General features: G+C 40.6%; 1 protein-coding gene across 1 annotated transcript in view; it reads right to left on the reverse strand.

Moving 5' to 3' along the window:
- Positions 1 to 5,817: 5,817 nt before the first annotated feature.
- Positions 5,818 to 13,235, reverse strand: part of GOLM1 (golgi membrane protein 1) — a 57,562-nt gene continuing 50,144 nt past the window's right edge. Inside the window, exons 9-10 of the mRNA XM_052644894.1 lie at positions 12,810 to 12,923; positions 5,818 to 7,825 (exon numbers count right to left, since the gene is read on the reverse strand). Coding sequence (XP_052500854.1) covers positions 7,749 to 7,825; positions 12,810 to 12,923 — 191 coding nt within the window. The 3' untranslated portion in view covers positions 5,818 to 7,748. The remainder of the gene's footprint in view (positions 7,826 to 12,809; positions 12,924 to 13,235) is intronic.

Below are 13,235 nucleotides of genomic sequence, written 5' to 3' on the forward strand. Positions count from 1 at the left end.
TTAACGATGGGCAGTAGCTGAGTCCCTTGACGGGGACACAGATGGGCACAGGCCTGAGGTGAGAAGGTGGCAGTTGACTAAAGTATAGAGCAGGATAAGGGACTGGAGAGAGGAGCTGGAAGTAAGGGGAGACTGTTGACTGATGTTGGTGGATACCGCTGGAAGGTTGGAATCAGGTGAACAGCACAATCAAATCAGATCTGCTTGCTCATGATTACTGGTTCAAAAGGCTGAGCAAGGTGAAAAGACAGCCTTTGGAATGGGAGAAAATAATAGCAAATGAAGCAACTGACAACTAATCTCAAAAATATACAAGTAACTCCTGCAGCTCAATTCCAGAAAAATAAACAACCCAATCAAAAAATGGGCCGAAGAACTAAACAGACATTTCTCCAAAGAAGACATACAGATGGCTAACAAACATGAAAAGATGCTCAACATCACTCATCAGAGAAATGCAAATCAAAACCACAATGAGGTACCACTTCACACCAGTCAGAATGGCCGCGATCCAAAAGTCTACAAGCAATAAATGCTGGAGAGGGTGTGGAGAAAAGGGAAGCCTCTTACACTGTTGGTGGGAATGCAAACTAGTACAGCCACTATGGAGAACAGTGTGGAGATTCCTTAAAAAAACAGAAATAGAACTGCCTTATGACCCAGCAATCCCACTGCTGGGCATACACACCAAGGAAACCAGAATTGAAAGAGACATGTGTACCCCAATGTTCATCATAGCACTGTTTATAATAGCCAGGACATGGAAGCAACCTAGATGTCCATCAGCAGATGAATGGCTAAGAAAGCTGTGGTACATATACACAATGGAGTATTATTCAGCCGTTAAAAAGAATACATTTCAGTTCTAATGAGGTGGATGGAACTGGAGCCGATTATACAGAGTGAAGTAAGCCAGAAAGAAAAACACCAATACAGTATGCTGCTGCTGCTAAGTCGCCTCAGTCGTGTCCAACTCTGTGCGACCCCAGAGATGGCAGCCCACCAGGCTCCCCCGTCCTTGGGATTCTCCAGGCAAGAACACTGGAGTGGGTTGCAATTTCCTTCTCCAATGCATGAAAGTGAAGAGTAAAAGTGAAGTCGCTCAGTTGTGTCTGACTCCTAGCAACCCCATAGACTGCAGCCTACCAGGCTCCTCCATCCATGGGATTTTCCAGGCAAGAGTACTGGAGTGGGGTGCCATTGCCTTCTCCACAATACAGTATACTAACACATATATATGGAATTTAGAAAGATGGTAATGATAACCCTGTATGCGAGACAGCAAAAAAGACAGATGTATAGAACAGTCTTTTAGACTCTTGAGGGAGAGGGAGAGGGTGGGATGATTTGGAAGAATGGCATTGAAACATGTATAATATGTAAGAAAGGAATCGCCAGTCTAGGTTTGATGTGAGATACAGGATGCTTGGGGCTGGTGCACTGGGATGACCCAGAGAGATGGTATGGGGAGAGATGGTATGAGGGGGGTTCAGGTTTGGGAACACGTGGCGGATTCATGTTGATGTATGGCAAAACCAATACAGTATTGTAAAGTTTAAAAAACGCTGTAGGCAGGGAAGCTTGTTAGGTGAGAAGTGATGGTTGGTCTTAAGGTAGTGGCAGAGGGAACAGAGATGAATGGAATCAAAAGATAAGAGGTACAGGACTTTGGTGAGTTTGTGGGAATCAAGGGTGATGATTCATAGGTTTTACGGCTTTGCAACTAGATAGATGTGGTGCTATTCGCTTATATAGGCAAAATAGGAGACAAGGTTCAGGGATAAAGATTGTTTTAGATGTCATTTTTTCTTTCAGGCTGTGCAGCTTGCAAGGTCATAGTTCCCTGATGGGGAATTAAACTCAGGCCCCTGGCAGTGGAAGCATGGAATCCTAACCACGGGACCACCAGAAAATGCCTTGTTGAGCTGTCTTTGAAAAACACCCTAGTGAAAGTGGCAAGTAGTTTGGTGTGGAGCTGAAAGGAGCATTCTTGGGTAGACATGAACTGAAGACTAAGTGGCTGCAGAGATGAACTGTAAACTGAGGCCTGCACTGGGGGTTGCCAGAGAAGGCAATGGCACCCCACTCCACTACTCTTGCCTGGAAAATCCCATGGACGGAGGAGCCTGGTGGGCTGCCATCTATGGGGTCGCTCAGAGTCAGACACGACTGAAGCGACACAGCAGCAGCAGCAGCTGGGGGTTGCAGTTGCTCAGGGAACATGTTGAAGAGCCTGAGATTGGTCCCAAGAAGAGTCAGGATAACCAAGTTCTAAGAGTGGGCCAGGGCAGAGGTGGGAGAAAGGAGCAGGTAGGAGATGAAACCAAAGTGAGCGCCTTAAAATCATGCCATGCCACCCTCTGACCAAGTTTCTATGTCACTTGTTTTATAAGACTCTGTCTGGCCTTCTAAGAAATCACCTTAATTACTGGTCAAAAAAGCCACCCGTTTAGAAAAGTTTAGGAGAGTTTTTCTCTGGCATGAAAAGGAGATTTAGCCAGAAAATAGGCAATGCAGGGCCACATACAGCTAATAAGCCTAAGATAAGGACCAAAATGGGTCCACTGGATCTGACAGGTTGCTGGCGACAATAGTAAACCTTTTTGAAGAGGTAGGGCAGAATCAGTACACTGAAGTGTTAGTGAGTGGGGTGTGAAATAATGGAATCATTCTTTAGAACTGACTTCTCCACATTCATCCTTACCCAACCCTGTTCTTGGAGGAGCTGGTATGATCATAAAAGACCAACTGTTCTCTCCTTAATGATAGTCTTCACTAAGCGACACCTGGTTTGGCCACTTCATTTCTGCCCTCTCCCCTGGGCTCCTCAAGCTGCATCTTATGTTGCTTTTCCTCTGACCAGCCAACCTCTTCTCTTGGACAGCTTCTCTTTATCCTTCAAGTTTCTGAAACATTAGATCTTCAGATAATGCTCCTGTATCTCCTTGTTTAGGCCAAACCGTTTAAAAGTGCTTAGCATTTTCAGTTCAGTCGCTCAGTCATATCCAACTCTTTGTGACCCCATGAACCACAGAACTGCAGCATGCCAGGCTTCCCTGTCCATCACCATCTCCCGGAGTTTACCCAAACTCATGTCCATCGAGTCGGTGATGCCATCCAATCATCTCATCTTCTGTCGTCCCCTTCTCCTGCCCTCAATCCTTCCCAGCATCAGGGTCTTTCCAAATGAGTCAGCTTTTCACATCAGGTGGCCAAAGTATTAGAGTTTCAGCTTCGACATCAGTCCTTCCAGTGAACATCCAGGACTGATCTCCTTTAGGATGGACTGGTTGGATCTCCTTGCAGTCCAAGGCACTCTCAAGAGTCTTCTCCAGCACCACAGTTCAAAAGCATCAATTATTTGGCACTCAGCTTTCTTTATAGTCCCACTCTCACATCTATACATGACTACTGGAAAAACCATAGCCCTAACTAGATGGACCTTTGCTGACAAAGGAATGTCTCTGCTTTTTAATATGCTGTCTAGGTTGGTCATAGCTTTTCTCCCACGGAGCAAGCATCTTTTAATTTCATGGCTGCAATCACCATCTGCAGTGATTTTGGAGCCCCCCAAAATAAAGTCTGTCACTGTTCCCACTGTTTCCCCATCTATTTGCCATGAAGTGATGGGACCAGATGCCATGGTTTTAGTTTTCTGAATGTTGAGCTCTAAGCCAACTTTTTAGCATTTTCGGTTGTAGTTATTTTTTAATCTTCCCAGCTGTAGTATATACTTGAGAAAAACGCCTTCATCTTTGCAGAACCTGCTCACTCAGTTAATGGGATGTGGATCTTTTAAAAATATAAAAGACATCCTGGAGGCAATCAATTGGAAAACTGAATGAAGGTTAAAATCAAGGCCTCCAGGGCAGTAGGAAGGCTCAATCTGAGACAATGGTGAGAACACAGGACACTAAGAATGGTAATGGAGTTTTGAAGTAGGAACCTGGAGGTGGTAAATTGGAGTCTGGTAGCCTTGCCCCTAAACAGTTTGCATCAGCTGAAGAAATTGGTTGCATTCACTTAAAGTATAGAATTTTTTCTGTAGTCCTCTGCTAACAATGCCTTCTGTAAAGGAATGTATCAGCTTTTGGAGGACCACATAAAGTTATTATGCAACACTGAATTTCTAAACTACTGATAAGGTAAAGATGCAGTACCTGCAACCATCTGTGTAGAATTCAAACGTTTTAGGCCAAACCTTTAAGCCAAGCTTAAAGGAAAGTGTGGTGCTTTGTTCTGATCAGAGATTTGTCATCCATTGACTTCCAGAATAACTTTTGAATGAACCCATCTCAAAAAGCCAGAGCAAGGATGTTATAGCAGAATTGGCCTTCACAGGGAAAAAACTGGCAGCTGTAGACTGGTGGTTAAGGTCACAGAACTACTCTTTTAAATGATACTCAAGTGTGAAATAATAACATGGCCCCTTTTTTGGTGTGAGCTAAGACATTCAGGTGAAGGTTTGAGTTCTGGATAAAGGCAGACATGTTACATTGTACTGGAAGTTCCGCTGTCATTTTACTACAACTTTAAGAGAGCCAAATTAGTAAAAGCAAGCTCTAACATCAGGAGCTGCTCCACAAAGGCTCTGGCTTACTTCTTGAGTTTTCATCCTCATTCTTACGTGTCTATTAACATTCATTCTAAAAACGCATATGTTCACCTAAATCTGTTTATGAAGGTTCTAAAAGGCAAAACTTCAGTTATATGAAAAGTTAGGTTACCTAGGGCTACATCTCTGATCACTCAGTCTTTATTTGAACTTTAGTCAAACTTACTACCAAGCACCCCTCACAATATTAGAATCTCTGTAGGGATATGAAGTGTAAGCCTGTGTCACTCAATGCAGGATTTTTATTTTACTTTAGAACATTTAGTTTTATTCTAAGGAGTAAGGAATTTTTTTTTAAAAAAAGCAGGTATTTGTCTCAAGGTCTTGGTTTATAAAAGTCATTAAGTTTATATATAGTTTACAGATGAGAATGTTTCAAGTCATGTCTCCTTCCCAGAGATGAGTTTCACAGGCACATCAACAAGCACAGTGCATCTCTTACCTACTTTTGAGTAATCCTTCACTGTGCACATTACCAGAACCTTACAAATCAGTTGTTAAGAACAGTGGCTTAGTTAGTACCCTTAAGAAAGTGTTGCCCTCTGAGCTGAAATAGAACACAAACATTTAAATACACAAGATAAGCCATTTCCCCAACTTTCTAATACTAATTTCAAAATGTAAGATAACAATGTGAAAAAATATTAGTATAACTCAGAGTTAATGGAAAGTTAAATTATATATATTTTCAAACTCATTTCAAAGGCAAGTGTTAGAAGTGGGCTGAGTGTCCCATAAACTATCCTTAATCTACAATCATTAGTAAAGATTACCATTTCTATTAATGATTAATTGTTGTTATTAATCATTAATAAAGATTACCTTATAATCTTTTAGGCTAAAATACATAATGAGAATAGACCAGTTCCCCCCCGGACCTTAAAAGACTCTGAAATTACAATTCTCTTCTACAATTACAACCACCAATTACCAAGTAAAACAATTATGCCAGTTATCAACCTACTTATTTAATGACACCACAGTGACTTAAACAGGGAATGTTTTTTCAAATTCCATCACACAAAGGTATGCTAGGTGCAATGATTAGATGATTCATGAAATCTAATCCAAAGCTGCTATGGCAATCTTCATCTGCAGGAAAAAAGATCAAATTAATAATCACTCCTTGTCTACACACCATTTGAGAATATAGAGGAGGGTGTGAATCAAACGGTTTATTAAAAATTGGACTAGCTGCTGATTTTAGATGAACCCAAAAGACCACGTTGTTGGATAATCTATTTGATGCTTATTACACAGGTTTTATTTTTTAAATAAATAGCTGTGGCATTTCTAGATTGTTCCTTGGAATAGTTGATCCCAAGGGAAGCCAACAGCAATAAAGCATGACTGCTTGAAGAACACGTGAAGTACACCCCTCCCGAACAAACAGCTTTCAGGTGCCTCTGTACAGGGAGATTAAATCATGATTATTTTTTATTTATATCGGCATCTCATTCCACAGAAAGGTTTAATTAATAAGGCAAATGACCATCCTTAATCCACAGTTTACAAGCTGATTCCAGTTTCAACAGCAGATGAAGGGAAAACTGAAAGCAGTTTTAAAACCTGAACAGAGTTTCATTTCTCAGCAACTCCAGGCACACTGATTAAACATGAGATGAACAAAGGCTAATATGCAAGACATCAACCCTAAGACTGACTAAGACTCAGACAGAGGGAGGCTGGACAAGGACCTAGATGAGTATCTTATAAAGCTACTTTCACACCCTTCAGTTGCCTTTTCTGGGTGGAAACTTATAATCTTAATGATTAGGTAAGAAAATAGCACACAGCATTCAAGTTGGCGATTATAACCTGAATGGAGACCAGGCCCCGCCCCTCAGTGGCAGCAGGGGCACCAGGAGTCCGCAGCTGGCTGCGAGGCAGGCACTCTGGCTGGGCCTGGAGAAGCTTCAGAAGTCCTCCAGGACCCAGTCTCTTCTCTGTTAACCAGGGGGTTATGTCACATGACCTGAAGCCCCTGCATCTCAAGCCCTGTGACTCAATGCTGATTTAATAAGCATCACCACCCACTTAACCCTGTAGGGAGCCTTTCTTATTCGCAATGTTAAGAACCAACTCAAACCTGATGTCACTATTAAGCAAATTATGATTAGTCATTTGCAAATTAATTTTGGTTTTTAAATCAGTTTGTGATATGGTCCTTTACCGCAAGGTACATGTGTAAACTGAAAAAGACAACTATTGCATTTTTTTTTTTTTACTTTCTAAACTTTCCAAATCTGTATGCTGTGTATCTCCTTCATCATCAAATTTCTCTTCTCTTCTTCTAGCAGTGAAGTAGGCAGTGTCTGCAGCACATCCACCCACAGTGCGGTACTGCCCTCTCTGCCACACGTGCCCACGGTCAGCCCTGCTTTGGCCCCTGTTGTGTCAGAAGTCTAATCTACTCGTGGCTTTTCTTGGTAATGCTTTGCCCACACATACTAAGCAAGGCAAGTATAGATCACAGGTATTCAAATTACAAGTCATTTGAAAGCATTTTGTACATTAATGACAAGGGTTATTGTACAAGGAGCAGTCTTTTAAAAAATCCTCACACAAAACACCTCTGTGTTTAGACTTGTTTAACACCGTTGCTAGTGATGTTTATGTTAACAGTTAGTGCTCTAGGCCACTGATTGTCAGAACCAGAAGTGAGCACGGAAGAATAAACTAAAAATCACTCAGTGCCGACTGCAGGGCTGGTTTCTGTCTCAGCACAGCATGTGGCGAAGAGAATGACTCCAGAGGGACCTGAAGACAAGGAGCTCTGTGAGTATGGGAGTCCGCTTCACAGCAAACGTTACACTTCACAATATGAATCCTGCTGTTGCCGTACTTGAAGGAGAACCTGTGTTCTACTTCTGGTGTTGATCTTCTTATGAAATACCTATTAGCCAACAAATTTCAACAATTTTGACACCTCAATATAAACACTTCAAAAATACCTCTAAAACACTTGTCTCAAAGACAATCTCATTTTCCTACATTGTAAATACAAACTAAAACTCCACAATAATCATCTTTAGATATTTTACTTATTACATTTCACAGTATTCAATCCCTCGTGACTATTGTAGTGATCTCTGTTCGATTCTGACACACAAGAATGTGATTCCAGTTTGATTCAGAGTGTGTGATTCCTCTTTTCACGCTGATCAAGTAAATTTATTGTGTCTCCTTTCTGATTTTCAGCGTTAAGAACTAAAAAGGAAAGAAAGAAAACAAAATTTTCTAGTATTAAGCATTTTGAGAAACCAGCCCAGGCAGGTCCCATTTGACTTAAGTGTCTAGAGAGAGGACTGTCTCCCAGGGTAACATTATAATGTGGAACTTCATTGCTCATCAAGGACAAGATAGCAAAAGAGTCCATATGTAAAGCCAACAAGGTACCATGAACTGTGAAATAGTGAAATGGTGTTCTACAAAACGGATGGTATGAAATGTACTCATAGAATTTTTGACATGATCATGACCCTCAGGCGCTGCACGAATCTGTTACTGTACCTCCAGCAGGAAGCACACTGCCTTCTAAAAGCCATTTGCAACTTAGGTTAGCTTTGGTGACTCCAAAGCTCTTCCTTTACAGAATTGATGTCGATATATGGCTTCCACCCTCTTTATCCTACGACACCCAAAGGATGTAAAAAGACACATCACAAATATAACCTAAACCCAAGATCCTCATTTACAACTACTGTACATCTTAATGATTTTATTAAATAAATGACTGTCTTAAGTTCTCTAATAAAGTTGGAACTAATGCCTTTTTCTTCTAATTTCCCTGGAGAAAAGCAGTGTCTGAAACCATCTTGATGACATAATTTTAAAATGACATTTCTTCAACTTAAAATTCTTTCTTAAAAGAGCTGACAGAACCATTTCTCTACTTCGCTTACCTCCTCAATTTGTTTAAAAGCCTTAGCAGGTACAAGGTCAAATCCTTAGACAAACACCTGGGTGTAAAGGATGAAAGATCCCAAGGCTTCATTGCACAGTCACACATCTAACTTGTATTTGCTTAATTTTCTGACTCCTACCATGTTCATCTTTTGCATTAAAAATAATTAGCTGAAGAGTCTATGAAAATAATTTAAAAATGAACTTAAGACTTTAAATTTTAGAAATCCCAAGCAACTTTGCCAATTGTAATAAGTGACATGCTGGATAAAATATGAAAGATTTTTTAAGGATGCACTGCTGAATCAAACTCAACTTTCTACCAAACAATTGGCCAAAACACTTAAAAAATTATCAGTGCTATAAGTGATAAAGACAGGGTTCCAGGTTAAAAGACACTAAAGAGATATGATGATAAATGTAGTGTATGATCCTGGATTAGATCTTGAATCAGAAAGGGGTTATTAGTTGGACAATTCAAGAAATCTGAATAATGTCTATAGGTAATAGCATTATGTGAATATTAAATGTCTTCATGTTGATAACTACTATGGTTACATAAGATGTTAACACTTGGGATACCTGGATGAAGGTTTGTGGAATTTCTTACTAGTTTTGTTTAAATTATTTCAAAATGAAAAGTGAAAAAAAAATTAATAAAACACTGAAATGCATTGCCTATGAACAACACTAGCAGGAAGATCAAAAATGAAGTGGAAATATTAACAACTGAAGGTAATAAGCATCAATGCCAGCTTTTGTCCTGAGGACTTCTGCTGAAGCCTGAAGACTCCAAGCTCCCCTCACAGCTTCAAAAGGCCTTAAGCATGAGGGCTCCCCTCAAGGTGGGGAGTGAAGAAAGGGATGCCCATATAAACGTGAACCCTAAAGTTTCACATCCTTGACTTAAAGGCAACAGAAAATAAACCTGCAATGAAAAGTCTCGTGTGGACTAGAGCATTCTTAACTACATGGGATGATCGTGCATGTGTATAATTCAAACTCTCATTTTTCCATGTGATCCCAAAAAACCCTAAAGGTGATAACCTACTTTATTAAAGGAGTTTTGAATTTGCAGTACCCTCCTTGAGACTGGCAGAGGCAAACAACCTTCTCTCTGTAACTCAGTCCTCAAAGACTTCCCACAGATAAAGTTCCAAGGAAAGTAGTAGCTCACAGTTAAGAAGCACAAAACACACAAGGAAATAAGGTACCATGAGGACAATCTGCAGAAACAATGAAACACTGCAAGTTTTCAGATACTACAACTAGAAGACAAGGCATATGAAATAATGTTGACAGAGAAATAAAGGATGTTTGAAAACATGAGCAAGGAATAAGGACCCATAAAGAATGGCCAAGTAAAAAGTTTAGAAATTAAAAATAAAACAGAGCAAAGAAGGCATAAATGAAAGAAAATTTTTGAATTGGAAGATATTTCTGAGGAAATTATTCTCAACACAGATCAGAGAAGCAGAAATGCAAAATATGAAAAAGAGGACATGAGACACGAATAGATTGAAAAGATCTAATACACTTCTAATCTGAATTCAAGGAGGAGCCAAAAAGGAAAGAAGCATTACTCAAAGGATGTTGGCTTGAATTTTCCAGAGAAAGTAGACTGGCTAGATTAAAAAAAAAAAAAAGCTGCTATACTTAGAACAATGTGGTACACTGTGAATCAAGAGAGAAACCAATAGAACAAAAATAGAAAATCTGAAAATCAGAACCAAGTACATATGAAAAGCCAGTGTTTGATGATAGTAGCACCCCAAATCACTGACTATGAGATGGTGATTTGAGATGTTGATTTGAGATGGTGTTGGGCCAACTGCAAACACCTTTGGAAAAAGAAAACTGGACCCATATCTCATGCTCATACACTTGAAAACATTTAAAGTGAGTCAAATGAATTAAGAGATGTAAGTGTAAGTTATCAAAGCAGAAGATTCTGGAAAGATGGCAGAAACAGTGGCATAGTTTTTGAACCTCTCAGAGTCCTTACATAAGGCAACTACTAAATTTAAAAACTCAAAAACTAGAGACCATTGACAGAAAAACTAGCTGAGCAGGAGTCCTGCAGACCCCAAAATACAAGCAGTCAAAAATAATCCATGTCTGGAAAGAAAACAGAGGGAAGCAATGCAGCCTCTGATGGACCTGAGAACAACAGAAACCCTACCAACCAACAGGTTACAGCAGAAAGCACCTGGGCCAGTGGGAGAGCTGCAGCTGGAAGGGGCAGTCTCTGCTACTCCCACAGCAGGTGACCACAGTGTGCCTATGGAAGACGAAGGAGCTGGTGGAGGCCCATGAAACACACTGGCAGCGACTCCTCTTTGGGTTCTTCTCAGGTAAAGCCCCTCACAGAGAAAAGGCACTGTGTGGAGTGAAGCAGTGGCTAAGCAGGACAAGAGACAAAGGAACCAATGGTTCAGAGAAAAGTGGGGAAAACCTCACTGGCCAAAGAAGGTGGGATGATGTGAACTTCAAAAAAGATTATAAATGCAACTGAATGAAACCCATCAAAAAGGTTTAAAAGTTTATATTTTCAAATGGTCACCTTCAAAAAGTCAAAGGAAATCCTTATTGTGAAAACTGGTCAAGAAAAAGAAGCATTTATCCTGCCTATGCTATATGAACAATACCATGACTTGTCTATTTACAAAATATTTCAACTAACAAATGAAATAGGAATGGCTGAATTAAAATACCACCTCCAGATATCAGCTGGTGATCTGCATGAAATAGGGAGGAAAGAAGAACACACTAAACCAAACCATGAACAGAACCATGAAATACACAATCAACACTCTCCAGACTGTGGTCAAACAGCAATGGCTGGCTGGATGAATGCATGGAAGGAAGGAAGGCAGAGAAGACTTGTAAATTGAAACTTAAACACATATCAAATATAAGAAAATGGGCAAGACTAAACTATGGCATCCAGGGATGCCCTCTTGGGTGATAAACCCATAAAGAAATTCAAGAAAATGCTGAATGGAAAGGTGAGGACAGGTATTTCAGTACAGGGAGGGAAGGTGCTAGGTCAGGAAGGGCAACAAAGAAGGAACTTCCTGAAGCCAAGCTCTGTTTCTTGAATCAGGAAGGCAGGGTGCAGTTAAAAAATGTTTAACTTCTAACAACTCGTTTGTTTTGTGTGCTTTCCTCAATCTGATTTACTTCATAAAACCAGAAGAAAAATCTGAAAGTATACTGAACAACAACAACAACAAAATGCGTGAATTCAACTCTAAATGAGAAAACTGTGACTCCATATCTGTAGGCAAAAAAAGACATAAAAATGTTTAAACCTTTCACATGGCAAAAAACCATAATCAAAATCAAGATAAACTGCTAGGTAGTATTGGCAACCAACATCACAGATAAAGGCCAACCACCCCAGCATATAAAGAACTCTTAAAAACTGAGAAAGAAACACCAAGAGTTTGATGGAAAAATGAACTTTAAGGAAACCTTGAGTCTACAGTGAAACTAAAACAAGAGAGAGAGAGTACGTGTGCCTCTGTGTGTGTAAACGTATACACATTGGGGGTGAGGGAGTCCTTAAAGAATGACAGCTGATCAGTGTGCGGAATGACCATCCAGACAACGGTTTTCAATGGACAGCAAAGTCAACCATTGCACAGCATCCCCCTCTGTAAGACATGTTAGTTACACAGGGAAAGTCGACCTTTGCAGCAGAGAGACCTCATGGGTACCACCTTAACCAAGGATCAGCCTGCCATCCCATGCCTCCTGGTGTGAAGCTAGAAGAACATAACTGTAGCTATTAAAAAAAAAAAAAAGTTCAATCAGAATCCAATCACAAGGATGAATCCAGAATCTGAGCATCCCACAGGCCTAGACTCTTCAAAGTTCAAAATAACAGTAATACAAAATAACACAGAGTGCTACTATAAAAACTTGCCTGTGTACACATCACGGCATTTCGACTAGTGCTGTGAAATGATCATGCGGTGACCTACCATTTTGAAGGGAAATTCCTAAACTTCACTGAAGCATATCCGCACTGACCCCTGAGGGGCTGATGCTCATGTTCATGTATGCAGACTTTCTGAAAGGTCCTCGGTGTGGCCTCCTGAAACTCACCTCTCTCCACTGCCCCTACACTCCAAGACTTTGGGAGAAAACAGTCTTCTAATTAGGGATTACTTACAACATTATTGTTGGGATTCAGTACACAGTCATACCAAAAGTGAGGGGCCACAAATCAGACACGAAAGGTGACCCCCTCCGCCCAACCACCACCACCACTGTTAATTACCATTTCTGCTTTTGTCATTCCCTGCAAGGGCTGCCTGCTTGTCTGCTTCAGATTCTGCCTCATTCTCATCCATGTTGTAGTCATCATCAGCTCCCAGTTTCTGCTTATTTCTCCCTGAAAAATGAGCACAGAGCCACAAAACATAGCTACATCATTTCTCTCTCAATGCCATGGGAACACCAGAGCCCGGGTGCTAGGGTTATCCCAACCCTGGTTTAACAATCAGCTCTTTCTGCTTCCTCTCAGGAAATGACAGGGACTCATGTGCTTGCTCCCAGTGCAAAGACCATGCAGGATTTCTCTACTTATGTATGCCCCACTCCAACTTCGAATCTATTTAAAATATGGCCCTAAATAAAGAGCTTCATTCCAGGCTGGAATCAGGGTAACTAGTTCACCAAACGAAATTCCAGTTTTTTAAAGAGA

Source organism: Budorcas taxicolor, chromosome 8 (genome assembly GCF_023091745.1).
Source record: "Budorcas taxicolor isolate Tak-1 chromosome 8, Takin1.1, whole genome shotgun sequence".
NCBI classification, from domain to species: domain Eukaryota; kingdom Metazoa; phylum Chordata; class Mammalia; order Artiodactyla; family Bovidae; genus Budorcas; species Budorcas taxicolor.